The 17738-nt window shown below is 39.9% G+C and overlaps 1 protein-coding gene across 1 annotated transcript; it reads left to right on the top strand.

Annotated features, from left to right (window-relative positions):
• Window positions 1-6638: 6638 nt before the first annotated feature.
• LOC149164736 (uncharacterized) lies at window positions 6639-7631 on the top strand. The gene has a single exon (XM_089429590.1). The coding sequence runs from the start codon at window positions 6639-6641 to the stop codon at window positions 7629-7631; it is 993 nt and encodes a 330-aa protein (XP_089285716.1).
• The last annotated feature ends 10107 nt before the right edge of the window (window positions 7632-17738 follow it).

Genomic DNA, 17738 nt, shown 5'->3' with positions numbered 1-17738 from the left:
TTTAATTGAAAGATCATGTTAAGTTATTTGCATATGTGGTCCTTTGCTTTCGTATTTCCAAATGATGTTTTTTAATTGATTGTATGCTACTTTGGAAATAGTACGCCATAAGATTCCTCGTATTACTCTTTTAAAAATGTGTATAATAGTTATCATTGTGATTTATTTTCTTTGAAGAAGCTCGGTCATGTCTCAAGCCTTTTTCTATGTATTCTACTTATTAAAGAGGAGTACCACCTCTCTAAAACAAAGAAGGAGTTTCCTTATAATATTATCGCCAAGATTTTGCATAATCAAGAGACAAACTAGACTTTACAAAGTCTCAATCTACAAATTAGTTCAAAATACATGTGTATACAATGTCATCACAATCCAACTAGAATGACATATATTTAACTCATGAGCAATTGTTGGAATTATCTAGGATCAACCTCCCAAAGGGTTGCACATTTCAATAGGTCAATCATACATGCATAACATCATTCACATGCCCATGGGTAATCTATAAAAAGCATCATGCATAATGACATCATGACACCTTTACTTAAGCATGACCTTCCTTTGCTTACCACATGGTGTTGTGAATCGAATGCCTTGAAAATGATAAAAATTCAATGAACATAATCCACTTCGAGAGTGAAACCTCCTTTTATAATAAATCCAATACACAAGACAAGATATGATGGCTATACAAATGAATCTCCTTTATTATGAATGGGAGATAAAGTGACATTAGGCAATCTACGACTAGATTGACCTAATCATAACTAATAAACTAATAATGAATGGTTACTAGGGCCTTAACATAACCCCATCTTTAAAATAACTTGTAATTGAGGGCATTTCTTCACGATCTGCTCATTTTCCCATGTGGCTTCTTGAATAAGCATATTCTTCCACTTAATTAGGTACTCCATAATGGTTATATTTTGAAGAGTTAGAGAATGTTGATCTATAAGATTTCTCGTTCAAGAAACAACTTCCTTTCTTCATCTAATTATGGAAGTTCCCTTTGCATTAGCATATTTTGCCCCAAAACCCATTTTAGGCAAGAAATATGACACACCTTATGAACATAGAAATAAGGAAAAACTAACTCATATGACATTTATCCAATCTTGCAAATAATATTGTAGGATCCATAAATTTTTGGAGCCAATTTCTAGTTCTTATTTTTCTCAAGTGTAGATTTTCTATAAGGTCGTTGCCTCAAAGTTATCCAATAACCCTCCTTAAATTTTCTTTCATTTCGATGTCGATCTACGACTTCATTGTGTCTTAAATCATTTTAAGATTTTCCTTGAAAATTGTTGAAGTTTCTTTATTATTATTCATATGTGATTCTATTGCTTGTACTTTTGACTTATCTTGCAAAAAGTATAAAATACAAGGAGTTGGATATCCATAAAAAGCCTTAACAGGGGACATTTTAGTAAATGTGTGATAGGTGGTATTATGCCACTATTCTTCTAAAGGAAGCCACTTCATCCACTAAGATTGTTTTTTGGAAGAATGACATCATAAATAACCCTCTCAATATTTGTTAACTATTTTCATTTGCCCATTTGTTTTTAGATGACATGTTGAACTCATAGTTAATTTTGTTCCACTCGTCTTTCATAATTTTTTCCAAAAAAAAACTGTGAATTTTCGACATATGTCACTTACTATTACTTTAGCAAAACCATAAAGTTTATGAATCCCCTTCACAAACATTTATACCACTTGACTTGTTGTGTATTTGCTTTGAATTTTGCAAAAATGTGTATATTTTGTGAATCTATTGATGACCACAATGTCATCCTTACCTTCTAATTCTCGCAAACTAATAATTAAGTCTATTGATATCTCTTCCCATCTTTGATTATGTATGTATAATGGTTGAAGTAACCCTTGAGATTTTACTATCTCTCCTTTATTTCTCTGGCAAACTTGACATTCTCTTACAAGTTTTGAATATATTTCTTCTTTCCTTCCTAAAACAAACTTTTGATCCTTTGACATGTTTTAAGAAACCCTAAATGATTTGACATTGAAGAGTCATGGATATCCCTTAATATTTGTTCCTTCAATTTTGAATGAGGACATAAAAATATTCTACCCTTGTACCAAAGTATATTCCCCTCCCACTACCAATGTTCCATATAGCCCATCCCTTCTTTTATACATTGTATTTTATATCTAGTGTTGTTTTCATTTTTCTATGGATTACAAGCTTGTTCCAACCATACAACAATAGAAGATGTAATAGCATATAAATTTGAGGCTTCTTCTATTCTAGAAAGAGCACCCACTATTACATTGTCCTCCACTTTTTGTAGATAATTTCAAAATCAAACCCTTGCTTTTTTATACCCATTTTTGTTGGTCTTATTATGACAACCTTTTTGGTCAAAAAATACTTTAGGCTATCATGGTTTGTCTTGAATTTAAAGTACCTCCCAATCAGATAGTATCACCATTTGTTAGATATATATATAGATGGCGATGGGAGTCTCGCGGAGTCACCGTAAGGGTTTAGGCTAATCTAGCCGCAGGAGCGCAGCATATCGGGCGAAGCGCGAAAACGGACAGCACTGTTTTGGGTTCTAGGGTTACGGTGTTTTCGGTTACTGACAGCGACCTGTCTACCCTACAGTTGGCCAGGATGGAGGACCGCGAGGAGACCGAGCTAGTAGACTATTCCGCCGACCCCCTTGAAGACTTCGACATTTTCGGTTATCCCAATCATCCTCCTGCATCCGATACCGTAATCTCCGCCGACCTGTTGGCTGCACCTAGGGTTCCGCTGCCATCATCCGGCGCCTCGCTTCCACTTGAAGCTCCGCCATTATCACCTGGATCCGCCTTTCTCCTTACATCATTCTCGCCTGAAGATTTCACCATCGACTTTCCGACCTCGCCCCGAAGAAATTGCCTCTCTGGACCTTCCATTTCGGCTGTATCGCCTCCACCTGACCCTGAAGGGATTTCACCTGGCTCGGCGCTTCCAAACCCTACCGAGGTAGAGAAGGACCAGGGGCAAAACCCCCTATCTTCAGCTGAAATTAGGACATCGGGCAGCTTCAGCACGCCGGCCCTAATTCCCCAGGCCATCAATCGCTCCCCCAGGGCTGAGGGCACAAATCCGCTCTCTGATCATCCTACTGCTCCGAGATCCAAGAAGACGAAGTGTGTCAGGGAAACGGTGAAAGACATCACAGTGCAATTCGGCGACCCATCGAACTTTGAAGAAACCATGGCTCTGGCCCGCACGACTTTGGTAGGGCATGTACGCGGGCGTTCATACTCGGCGGACAGACTGAAGGCATGGGCAAAAGAGATCTGGGGCGGATTGTTCTCAGAGCTGCCTGACGTAATTGAACTCCCCAGAGGCTGGTTCTCCATCCATTTCGCAAAAGAGGAGCACACAAACACCGTATTGGCGCAATACTGGCATATAGAGATGGCTCCGGTACTCCTGAAAAGATGGAGCCCTCTATTTGATCCGGAACGGGAGCAGATTGGGGCTGGACCAATATGGGTTCGCCTGCCGGGGCTTCCGATTCAATATTGGTCCGAGGAAGCATTCATTAAAATAGGGAACGCACTGGGGACATATTTGGATCACGATCGATCCTACAAGGACACAAATAAGCAGATCATGGCTCGCATACTGGTCTATCTGGACACCAGGGAGGGGTTAGAAGGCAAAATGACTCTGAGATGGGGGAATTTCAGTAAATCACAGTTACTGGATTATGAAGGGGTTCCCTTCAGGTGCAATAGATGTCGCCAAATAGGACATGTGTACAAGGATTGCCCACTTAACATCTGCCAGGAAGGATCTCCCAAACAAACTCGATCGACAGCCGGCGGGGTCTCTACATCAGCACCTATATCTCCGAGGCCCGGTGGAATCCCAACTGTTCAGCGATCGCCATTGCAGAATGCAGTACCTTCCGTCCCGCCACCACGGGTGCTCGTGCATCAGAAAGCTCCGCCATCGCCACCTCTGACCAGGGCACGGGCAGCTGCAGCGGCCGCGAATGTTCCGGGTACTCTCCCTAACTCTCTCTTTATCACATCTGATATATCATATGCGCATAATATCTCCACTGCATGCACTATGGTTCAGTGTGATATTCCCCTTCCTCCTCCCCCTCATTCATCGGCTCAGCCCTCGCTTCCGTTCCCCTCCCCGCCCTCCTCGCCCCCCTCATCCAGATCATTATCTTCTCATCCATACTCCCTCCGCCCCCGTGCTCCCCGCCCGGAATCCTCTCCATCTTTGGGCCTGGGTATTGTTCCCCTTGATCCTGGGTACTCATCGACCCGAGGACGCAAATCAAATCTCACGAAAGCTATCAGACATGCGGGCGCTGAAGTCGCTGCCGGGCGTCAAGCCACCATCGTAGGGGTCCTTAGAGCAACTAACCCCCCTAAACCTGGTCCGCCATGAAGATTATCTCATTCAATTGTAGGGGCCTGGCTAGCACCCCAAAAAAGCTAGCCCTAAAACGACTTTTTGAAGTCGAGATCCCGGATATCATCTTTCTACAAGAAACCCTTGGATCAGAAGAAGACTGTATTCGGGCTCTAGCCTCTGTCGGAAGCAAATGGAATTTCATTGCCTCGGATGCTATGGGAAGATCCGGTGGCCTGGCGTTAGGTTATAACCCCATAACCATTAGGCTGGAGTCTTCATGGGGTGGACAGGGTTTCCTTGGCGCAGACATCTTTTGTAGTGAGCTTGGCTGTCCCCTGAGAATCATCAATATTTATGGACCCTGTCACCATAGAGAACTCTTCTGGAGAAACCTTCTCAGCAGCAACCTCCTATCAATCGACCATACCATTATAGGGGGAGATCTGAATTTTTCCATGGGATTCACTGAATCTTGGGGAGAGGCGGCACAGATAGACCCCATCACAGATTACATAAGCAGACTACTGGAGCAATATGATTTCATAGACATCCCAATGCAGAAGCCTCAACCCACTTGGAGAAACAGAAGAACGGGAGATGCTGCTCTGGCCAGAAGGCTGGATAGATTTTTGATGAAAGGTCCACTGATCCATCGGCTGCAATCATTCAAGCAATGGGTAAGCACTGGAGGTATCTCAGATCATCATCCCATTGCCTTGGAAATTTTTGGACCACACCGAAAGCCCAAGGCCCCCTACAAATTCAACCATCTGTGGCTGCAAGATCCGAGCTTCTCAGGTTTGGTCACATCTTTCTGGAAAGCTCACCCCATTGACAGAGAACCCTCGTTGGCCAGGGGCTTTGTAAAGAATCTTACAGAGCTTAAACACCTAGTGATCAATTGGGCAAAGGAGAAAAAGAAAAAAGAAGATGAGCATCTCTCAAAGATCGAAAGTGACTTAGAGGGTCTCCTGGATGAGCGAAATTTAGGGTTCATATCACAGGATGACAAGAATAAGCTTGTGGAATTGGAGAACCAAAAGAACACCATACTGAAAGGGAGGGAAGAATCCATCAGACTTCGAAGTAGAGCCATCTGGCCGCAAGTGGGAGATGAAAATTCCAAATTCTTCCACAACTTCGCTAAGGGAAGGAAAGTGGCAAACACCATTTGGAATTTACCCTTGCCAGAGGGAGGCCTGGCGGATACCTTCAATAAGCTATCAAATCTGGGATCCACACACTTCAGGAACCTTTATAAAAATCCAGCTGGCACAAATCTTGCAGAAATCATCAATGTGGCTGGTCACTTCCCCCGGTTCATCGAGGAGGATGATGCAGAAGACTTAGAAGCTCCTATCACGATGGCTGAACTAGAAAGTACGATCAAATGGTTCAAAAAGGAGAAAAGCCCTAGACCGGATGGATGGACTATCGAGTTCTATGCAGCATTCTTCGAACTCCTGGGCGAGGATATACTTAAGGTGGTAGAAGAGAGCCGATCTTCAGGTAGCATATACCATGCCATCAACTCTACTTTCATTGCCCTTATACCCAAATCAGATAATCCATCCTCTTTTGATGATTTCCGCCCCATATCCCTCTGCAATGTGCTATACAAGATCATATCAAAGATCATAGCTAATAGGATCAAGCCCATCCTTTCCAGACACATCTCTCCCCATCAATTTGCTTTTCTGGAGAACCGGCAGATTCATGAAGCCATAGGCTCGGCACAAGAAGCTATTCACTCTATCTGGACCAAGCACCTCAAATGTATCCTGCTAAAAATTGATCTCTCTAAAGCATTTGATCGGGTAAGTTGGCTGTACATCAAAATGATCCTCATACATACGGGTTTCCCTCTCACCCTCATCAACTGGATCATGGCATGCATCACCTCTCCTACTTTCAGCATCCTGATTAATGGATCCGCCTCTCATTTTTTTCACTCTGAAAGAGGGCTTCGTCAGGGATGTCCACTCTCGCCATTACTCTTCCTTTTGGTTATCGAAGCCCTCAGTAGACTCCTCATCACTGCAAATCGGGAAGGATCTATCAGGGGTCTAAAAATCTCCGACATCTGCTACCTCACCCATCTTCTATTCGTAGATGATGTACTAATACTACTGGATGGCAGCGTACAAGATACTACCACTTTCTCTCACATCCTTGATCTCTTCTTCAAGGCAACGGGAATGGAATTAACAGAGCAAAATCATCTATCACCATGACAGGCACATCGGTAAATGAATCTCATACTGCTAGCATGGCATTCCCATACAGCACTCAACCACTGGAAAGGGGGCTCAAATACTTGGGATACTGGCTCAAGCCGACCAGTCAGAAGATCGCGGATTGGGTATGGCTAGTATCAAAGATAGAGAAAAGACTATCATGCTGGAGCCACAGATACCTCTCCAGGGCAGGGAGACTTATCCTCATAAAATCTGTACTAGAAGCCACCCCTGTATTTTGGATGGCCATGGCCTGGATCCCTCAGAACATTTTAGCAAAATTGCAGCAGCTCTGTAATAGATACCTATGGGCTGGGAATCAGGACAAACGTACTTTTGCATGGATAGGGTGGAACAAGATCGCCCTTCCAAAGAAATGGGGTGGCTGGGGTTTAAAGGAGCTCCCGATTTTTGCTAAAGCACTAGCTGGTAAGATGGGGTGGGCCCTGCTGACATCTCAAAGTCTATGGACCAAGATCACTTACCACAAATATATCTGGCCTCACACCTTACTCGACTGGGCAAGACTTCCGGGATGGAACAAATCAGGTATTTATTCGATATGGAAGGCTCTCCTACACTCATTCCCTCTCATCAGGGACAATCTGGTTTGGCGCATCAAAGCAGGCAACAAAGCCAGAATAGGACTTGACCCATGGTCCGACTGCGGTGGTAGACATACGCTCCCACAAGAACTCATTGCATACCTCTTGGCTCACAACATAAAAGTCATAGCTCAGATAGCTGATCCCGATCAAACAGATATTTTCCATCAGGCATGGAAATATGCGAATCAATTGAACCTCCCACAGAGATGGCATACCACTTGGGAAGAATACAGGGAGGCATTAGTGGAATCACACATTCGCATATCAGAGGGACCGGACGAGCTTATTTGGCACCGAGCGGATCATGGAGTATATAATCCCAAGGACGGGTACATACATCTCATCGAGCCCAAAAAGCCTACAAAATGTGCTAGCTAGTGGCAGAACCTTTGGAAACTCTCCGCCTCCCCTCGATCTAAACTTTTCAGCTGGTGTCTTTTGAGAAATAAAATCCCCACAGGAGACCAACTCATGAAACGAGCCATTCACGGACCCACATGGTGCATTCTGTGCAAGGCGGACTCGGAATCCATTGATCATTTATTCCTGCAGTGTCGGGCTACAAAAACCTTATGGAGCAATCTCAAGCCACACACAAATTATGCAGGCGAATGGACAGGATTGAATATCAGTGGTGCATGGATCGAATGGGGTAAAAATAACAGAGGGACAAAACTGATAAATCTGCCCATCATCGTAAACTGGTCAATTTGGAAAGCGCGGAACAATATCATCTTTGAGAACAAGCCTATCCACTGGCCCATGTTGGAGGCATGCATTATCGCTGCACTGAGAGAACTGCCTGAACCTCCACCTCCAAAAGCCCGCCAACCTGCCCCGCCCCCTCCCATAGACACCAGTTTGCCATGGGCTTTCTTCGATGGCGCTGCCAACACTCACAGCTGTGGAGGAGGATTCATCCTCCACATTAATGAAAACCATCACTTCAGGATCAAAGCAGGATTAGGAGCCGGTACAAACAACTTCGCTGAGCTCATTACCCTTCGCCATCTTCTTCACTTCGCTCTGGGACACCATTGTACTAGTATCAACATTTATGGGGACTCACAGATCATCATTAATTGGATAAATGGCACTGCGATTTGCCACATGCACTCACTCAGCACTATTTTACATGAAGCACTTGATCTCAAATCAGCATTTAACCATATCTCCATCTCTCATATCTACAGGGAGCATAATAGGAGTGCCGACAAACTTTCCAAGGAGGCATCGTTGATGAACAGAGGCATATGGGAGATCACGGAGACCATCAATCAACAGGAGCATACTTTTTACCATCGGCCTTATATAGATCCAGAGTAGCCAGCCCTGGATCAGCATGCAGCACCATAGCATCTAGATATATATTGACTACAGCTCTACAGTTATATATTGTTATTTTTGTGTATTTTTGTAATTTTTTGAAGGCAAGAAAGCACACTGATAGTACACTGATAGCATACCCTGCGTGGTAGTGCAACAAACGAAGTACTGAAATATCATGTAATTAACAGACTCTCATGTAAAAACTGATCATCAATGAAATATATTTGATTTTTCCAGAGGAAAAAAAAAAGTATCACCATTTGTTAATTGCATGCAAAATTGTTTCCATTTCTTTTTCATATGTAGATTTCACCAAATCTTTCCCCTTGAATTATTTACTTTCAAAAGCCAATGGCCTCCCTTATTGTGTCAAAGTAACTTCATCATTCCATACAAATGAATTTTTCTTCAATAGAGATGTGAGTGGGTCTACAATGCTTGCATAATTACTAACACATTTATGATAATATCTTGTAAGACTCTTGATATTCCTAGGAATGGGCCATCTTGTAATAGCTTGGATCTTTGACAACCCATCTTAACTCCTTCCTTTGAAACAATATGGCCCAAATAACCTACTTCTTATTCTAAAAAATACATTTAGATCTTTTTATATATAATTGATTGTTTTCAAGATTTTGTAGAACTTTATCCACATGTTTAATGTGGTCTTCCCATGATTTTATATAGGTAAGTATATCGTCAACAAAAATCAACACATAATTTCTAAGTCGGTGTCAAAAAACTTTGTTCATAATGCTTTGAAAAGTAGAAGGACCATTACTCAACCCAAAAGGCATGACCGAAAACCTATGGTTCCCTTCAAATGTTGTAAAATTTGTTTTTGAATGTCGTCTTTTCTTAATCTAATATGGTGGTATCCTGATTAAAGATCAAGCTTTATAAAATAAGCCACTCCATGAAGCTCATCTAGTAGCTCATCAATATTTAGGACAAAGAATTTATCCTTAATTTTATTTTGTTTAGATCTCTATAATGATGACACTTCATTGTCCTTTTTCTCACCATTGTTATTGCACATGGAAATGAACTAATACTAGATTGAATAATACCTGAATCCTACACGTCTTGTACCATTTTTTTGAACTCTCCCCTTTGTTGATGAAGACATATATCGAGCCTTTTATTAGGAGGAGTACTTCTAGGTATTAGTTCAATTTGATGTTCATGATCTCTAGGTGGAGGGAGACATTGGGAATTTATTGGATGACCCTCTAATGCTTTTCCTCTAGAACATTTTCATCTTCTTCTTTTACTTCCATGGAACAAAGTCTAATGACAACTCCTATGCTATTCTTTTTTAAGAGTTGTTCCATTCTATATGAGCTAATTTTTCCAAAGATTCTATGAGAGTTAATGACTTGAGGAGGTCAAAAATTTAACCCTTTGAGTTCATATTAAATTCACTCCAATTCAAATTTCATGAATAATTCCTTATAGTTTGTAGCAAATGTACTTAATGTTCTCAACCATTAAATCCCCGAGACAACAACTACACCTTCAATGAGAATGACATATGTCGGGCGTTCTAAACTATATTCTCCCATACTCAATTTAATGTTGTGGCATTGTCCCGCACTGTCAATATCACCCCCATTAACAATAAAAACTCAAAAAATTGTCATTAGGTATACAAAACAATTGAGGTGCTCTGCTAATGTTTTATCAATGGACTTATGGGTGTTTCCTGAGTTGATGAGCACTATGGACTTTTGCTTCTTAATGTATCCTATAATCTAAAAGGTTTGAGGTGCTGACAAACCTAGCAATGCATGATCAGATATTTCACGCCTGTCTGAACCATTGTTATTCATAATTTTAACATCCATTTCATACCTTTTTAAGTTTACAAGTTCTTCCTCATCCTTTGGTGTAGATTTCCCCCATATCCCCTTCATCATTTTTTTACATGGTGAATAAAGTTTTTCTCAACATTTATTCCCATTTGACTATTTATTGTTACAACCAAAGCACAAGCCTTTACTCTTCTTTCCTCCATTTCCTTCCATGATATTCAAGTAGGTTGAGCTAAGGTTGTTTTGTGAACCCCCAAATGATCTTTGCTTCCTACATATTCTCCAAAGGTAGACATGTGTGTGGCCTTATTCTCGGCTTTAATATGAGGAGAAAATTGCATGGCTTACATAATATATTCAATATGTAATAAGAAAAATCTCATGTTTTTTGACTTCTTTTGATCCACCCATGTAAACTTCCAACAAATGTTCATCAATCGTGTTATCCACTCTTTTGGCCAATACCTAAAACTCTGAATCATAATTTTTAATATCACCTAAGTGCTTGATTCTCATAAATTGACTAAAGTCTCTTGTAAATAAACCTCATGTATAATGATAAGAATGGGGCTTATTTTTAACAACCAATTGATACCATCGATAGGGTTTTCTAAAAGTACAAAGTTGCTATGTAAATCCTTTGCTTATCGTCCATAATATTGTGCAATTCAAAATATTAGTCTAATTGGATCTCCTAATAAAGGCCTCTATTCCATCAAATTTCTTTAACTCAACATTAGGAAGGTTCATACCCTTTGGAGACCATCCATAAGTAACACCAATATTGGAGTTAAATCCATTTGAGAATTTTTAATTATTGGAAAGTTGTTCAACCTAAATACTACCTTTATTTCCACAAGTCCCTTCAGTCATATTATCAATTCTATGGAGCCTCCCATCTACGACGTCTATAATCTTTTGTTTCAACTTTCTATCCATATTTTGTTCCAATTGTTCTATATTTTTTCCCATATTTCATTCTATTTTTGTTTGTGTATTATCAAATCAACCTTTTTCATAGACCTATCATTCAATTCACTAATTTGTTGTCCAATTTGGATAGCTAGTCTTGTAACTCTTCATGTTCTTCATGAGTCATGGATGAGATTTCTAGAGGTTTAATTGCTGAAGTAACTTTTGGAGCACCCTTTTGATCCACCTGAAATAATAATAATTATCCACTTTTTTCTCTTTATCACAATTTTTTAACCATCACAAGTAGATCTTCCAATGAAAAATCATGCCACTTATAAGTTGCGTACCTTTCAAACTTACTTTGGAGAATGATTAGATGATTGACCTTTGTGTGTGAGCTCATTGGAAAATGTTACTGGATCCCAGTGATAAGGGAGTATAGGGTCCAACAATAGTACTTAACCCAATGTCTTAAAGCGCTAACTAAGGAGGCTCAACCATGTTTGTAGCCATACTATCCAACTACCCAGGCAGTAGAGAGAGATCTCCTCGAGTCTTGTTCTTAGTGTACTATAGAAAAAGACATTTGATTAGCTTATATAAGCCAATTTCAAGGATACCTAGGGGACTTCAAATATACCCAAAGGTATGCGGAAGTGATATTTTGTATACAGACACTTTTGGGGCAACACTGCTTGAAGGGTTACCAATAGGAATTTAAAAAGTTATCCACTAGGTGAAACCCTATGTAGTGATATGGGTTCTCTCAGTTACCGGAAACAACCAAGATCTTTTCTTCTATGATGTGTTCAGAATTGCATGGAAAACAGTATGAAAAACCACATGTGCAAAATAATAAAGATGACAAAACTTAAAGGAGAGCATAAGACAATGCTCACAACATAATTTGATAATGGAGTCCGTACATTGTGGACTATGTCTCTGGGCCCTGGGTCAAGAGTGGGGATGTCGCCTCATTAGTCTCTACAAATGAATGATGAGTACATGATGCAATATTTCTCAACATAAGGATGAACCCCTTATCTAGAGTGGCATGCATCTCCCAATAGACGTTCTCCTATAAAGAACCCTCACTCAAAAGATGTTATCCTTCAGCATGACAAGGAATGATCTCTCACAAAATGGCATAAATGGACTCTCACACATAAGTGGCATAAGATGGTCCTCTTGAATGGTTGTAAACACGACTATTTTTCTGGAAAAAACAAGCAAAGTGTCCAAATACATCAATATACCTCCCATTCTAACAATGGCCTGAAAACTGGCTGGTAAGTTCATAAAATTGTCTGCATCATCAAACTCCTGGCGAAATTTTGTTTTAGATGAGTATAAACTTGATATGTTAATGACACTGTCAGAATTCATCTCCCAAAGAATCTTCAAGGTTCCTTAAAGATTTTGCATATAGAATATTTTGTGGAATATTCCCCTGGAATATTCTCTTCTTGATTTGCATGCCCACATGGTTCCACTGCTTCACTATTTCATTCAGCCCTCCATGTTACGTCAGTCACGGCTCCATTAGCTTAGGTGGATGAATGAAATTGTGTTCTATATAGTTTGTCGGGTGAACATTTCAAAGTTGGGCCCGTTGGGCCGTTACTAGGTGTCCAAATTAGGTCAAGGCAGGCATGGGCTCTAACGTTGCGACCTCCCCAATTGGGCACGTTGTTTGCTTGGCAATATTTTTTTTTGGTGCAACAGTTTGTTTGAATTTGGTTTTGGGATTGCTGGTGGTGGGCCGACCTGTAACTAACGCAAGTTCGACTCTCATTGGTCTCCTATATGTGGTCATTGTAACAGTGGTGGGCAGGTTTTGTAGGCCTTGCCACCAGATTATATATAATATATATAATAGAACCATTGCTTGGTGGGGTTGGTGACCCGCCAACCAATTTCGATTTTTTATTTTTTATTTTTTAAATCGTCCACCAAATTTTTAGGGTCACTACAAAATTAAGTAGGCGAAAAATTGGTCATTTACATCCATCGCTAAGTGCCAAAATGTTGCTTAGTTAATTGCCGTCAATTATAGTGGATTCCTCCAAATTTGGCCAAACCACCAAATTTAGTGAGCCTCCAAATTTAGCTGGCAACAAAAGTATTGCTCCCTTTGACTTGAAAATTGACTGCCAATAACTTGCACATATGAAGTCCAATTTGATTTTCGTCTACACCATTGAAATTAGGATGAAAACCTCTTTGTTCTGGTCCTAGTTTCGACGAAATATAAAAACTTCATTTTTTAGCCTCTCCAGAACCACTTGGATCATTCCTCCCAACTAGAAAGATTTTAGTCCTCCAAAAGCATAAAAATTATTGCAATCTCGATCTGCATAACAACTTCCTCTAGCAAACCACCTCCCCTTTCTTTTACCTTTGTACTTCAGAACTCATAATGATAAAGTCGACACCTGTATCATATGCAAACCCGTAATGGCTAATACATATTCAATTACAAGACCAATCATGACCTAATGAAAACCCATACTTTCCAAGAGTTTATAACACACTCATGGTTAAGTTTACATAAAAAACTATTTCCCAAGCTATCAACTAAAAGGCCAAAAATATCACTATGTTGCATTCATAAGTGATGGAAAACACTTCACCACTTTTACAATCATTTTCACAACACGTGATTTACAAATGTGGCCATGCTCAACTACTTAAAAATGCTATGATGCCACCATCTCTCACCCAACTAGGTGAATAGATCTTCTATTGTAGTTGATTCTCTTGTTGAACTGCTTCCCTGACTGGTTCCTTCAAAGGTGCTTTCACATGATTCATGTCCTTCTATGGTCGTTGCTCTGGATGGAGCCTCCAACATGTGGCTCTCTTATGTCAACCTCTATTGTAATGACTGCAAAAAATATTCTTCCTCCAGACTTTCTTGACCTTCTTCCTTGATTCATATCTCTCAGCTGTCGAAATTAACCAATATATTTTACTTCTATGATGTTAACAAAATTGCATGTGAAAGAGTATGATAAACCATATGTGCTTACTTTAAATTAGAGGAAACATAAATCCAACCATCAAATCAAAGAACAAACACAAGTTGACAACGAAGTTCACCTAGTGTTAGTTACGTCTTTGGGCCTGGTGTCAAGAGTGGGGAGGCCGCTTCATTTAAAGTTGTAAGATGATGATGAATACATGATGTATTTTTTGTCAATACAAGAAAGAAATATCTTAAGTAGAGTGGCATGTCTCTCCATGATACGTTCTTCTATAAGAACTCTCACTCATATAATCTCTTCTTTAGAGTGAAAAAATATCAAACTCTCACATGAAGTGGCATACAAGGATCCTCCAACAAAATGGAAAACAAGGATCTCAACATCAAATCATCATCTCAACAAAAATAAATAAAAAAGACATGGCATTAATGCATCTTATACCTCCACTTCCAAGGACGGTTTGAAAATGCACACCTCTTCTAAAGAAATACACGGTTGGATTTCTAGTGGATAATCATGAAATTTAACTATAAACTTTACCCCTTTCTAACTTGGTTAAATTTTGGCTCCCCTGGAATCTCAAAGATTCCTCAAAGATTATCTTTTGTGGGTTGGCTATAATTTGACTGCTCACACGAAGAAATTGATCACACCATCACGTTCCTTGAGAAAAAATAAGAAAAATGAGTATAAAGTCGGCCTAGTTATGAAACTATTAATTTTGGGCCTCCAGTGAATCTTTCAGAGTCCATGCAGATTCCTACGTTCATGGTTCCACTGTTCAAATCTTTGTTCTGGAAAAATGAATGCTCATATTAGTAAACCATTTGCACCATCAAAATCCTGGTGAAATTATGAGTAACCTGAGCATAAACTTGGCATATTTCCGACACCTGCAAAATTCACCCCTCAGGGAATCCTTTATATTCCTTAATTATTATGCATGAAGGAATATTCTTCATCTCAATAATTGTGCCCACTCCTGGTTCCTTTGTGTGGTTCCACCTCCATTGGTTTGGGTGAATGGCTACATGGGTTTTTATATGTGTTTTGGGTTGACGTTTCAAAGAAAGGCTCGTCGGTTGTTGGTGGGCGCCTAGATTAGCCCAAGGCAAGGCTGGGTTCCAACCTCGCAGCCTCCCCAAAATACTTGGTGGTTAATTTTTATTTGGGTGTTGTTTTGTTTTTTGGTATGTGATAGGGTCGCCCGTTGGTGGGTCGGCCGACTCGGCCAGGCGGGTTTGATCCCTATTAACCCCTATCTTAATATATGATATATATAGTGACAAGGTTGATCCATATTAACCCTATCTTAATATATGATATATATATAGTGACAAGGGTAGTGGGGGTGGTGGTCCGCCACCCTTGTTTTAATTTTAATTTTTAATTTTTAATAACAATACAGTAAAAATTTGTTGTCGGGCTTTTAGGGGTCACCGATTTTTTTAAGTAGGCGACAATTTAGCCCTCTCTAATCGCTAGAAACCATCTTCGTGAAGTGTCAATTTGTCGCCTCGTTAGTGGTTGCCAAATTTAGTAAACCTCCAGATTTGGCGAACCTCCAAGTTTAGTTAGCACTCTTCTAAATTTAGCCAATGGGCTATGGTTGACCAAAATTTTTACTAGCCATAACTTTCATATACGATGTTGGATTGAGGTTCTGTTTATGTCATTAGAAAGCTTGCGACGAGCTCTTAAATATGAATTTGTTTTCATGGTAATCGAAGGTCTTTGATTTTTGAGCTTTTTCAAAGCCACTTTTGATCTTGGAGCCACCTCGATCATTCCTCCCCACTGAGGATTTTTTGGTCCTCCAAAAGCATGAATACAATCTGCAATATGTTGTACTCCCTTGTTTGCACAACAAGTTCCCTAACAAACCACACTTCCTTCTCCTTCACCTTTGTTCTTCTAAACCATAAGTGATGAACCGAAACTTATGTCTTCTGCAAACATGTAGTACATCTTTGCAAATTACATGTTCCCTTACAAGACCAAACATGACCCAAGAAACCCCATACTTCTCAAGAGTTTATAATACACTCATTGGTCAAGTTTACATCAGAGTCATAACAAAAACCAATATCGCAACTATCAACAAAAAATGGCCAAAAATATCATCATGTTACAATCATAAGCGATGGAAAACACTTCATCACTTTTAGAAATATATCGCAACATGCGATTTACAAAATGTGGTCATGCTCAACTACTTAAAGATGTTAGCTTTCTCTTACACAACAGGTTGATGGGCTCTCTTCTTGTAGTTGCCTTTCTCATTGAATTGCTTCCCTAATAGGTTCCTTTTTAGGTTCTTTCAAATCTTCCTTCGGTTGTTGCTCTGGATGGAGCTCCCAACATGTGGCTCTCTGATGTCCACCTTTGTTGAAATGACTGAAAGAAATTCTTCTTCCTCCAAATCTGCTTGACCTTCTTCCTTCCCTAATGTGGATAATTTTTTGCATGTCTTGTCTTCTTCCTTGCTATCATTCTCTTCCAACAATTGGCAATAACATGGTTATACAAGCCACAAAAATTACTTGGTTTTTATGCCACAAGTTATGTTCACCACTAACAATCTGCTTGTAATCTAAAGGAACATTGGCATAATGAGACCTCTTATACCTTGCTTAGTTGTCTCTGGTGCAAATCTAGCTAGAATATATTCTTTTGCAATGCTCACTGTCATGAAAAGATTGTGATGTGTTTTCAACATCCTATTTCTTTGATGGTTTTGGCAATGACTTGGATTTTTTATCTAAAGAACCCCTTGTTTTTGTTTCCTTCGAACACTCTCCTTTAATGTACCTCAATCCTTCAAATCGAGGTCTTTGTACAACCTCCAATGACTGAGCCATTCCTTTACCATTCACACCAAATCCTCCTCCTTTATTTCCCATCTTGGTAAGGAGTCTCATGTCGGTTCCTGAAATAGGTACCTCAAGGCTTCAAATAGAAATAACATCATGTGAAAATGAAACTGAAGAACTATCAACACTATTTACCTAAGTTGTTGATTCTTAAGCATGTGATGATGGCTTAGTTAAGCCTTCGTTTCACTTCAAATTTTCCAAGGCCTCTTTCGTGGCTCGTAATTGAAGTTGCAATATTTGTTTCTCCTCTTCTACTTCTTGTAGATGTATCTTCAATTCAACATTATCTGCTTGAAGGGTCTCATTGATCTCTTCATTCAAATGATGAGAAGAAGAAGAAGAATATTCACCCGAAGATAGAGATGGAGCATCATCCTTTGTTCTCTCTTTTTCTTGTTCCTCTTTTGTCATCTTCTCCTCATAATCTTCCATCCAGGGGAGGTCCTTGTAGAGATCTTTGTGACACTCCATTTTCTTTTTGTTGCACGTTCAATCTCTAGTTATCATTCACACTCATTATTCACATCAGTGAGAAGACCTCTCTGATACCAAACTTGATTT

The sequence above is a fragment of the Pinus tabuliformis genome, chromosome 5_1 (genome assembly GCF_031772625.1).
Source record: "Pinus tabuliformis cultivar Carrire ecotype Pingquan chromosome 5_1, CPIR1, whole genome shotgun sequence".
NCBI lineage: Eukaryota > Viridiplantae > Streptophyta > Pinopsida > Pinales > Pinaceae > Pinus > Pinus tabuliformis.
The sequence above is the reverse complement of the archived record's forward strand: the minus strand, read 5'-3'. Positions and strand labels throughout refer to the sequence as shown.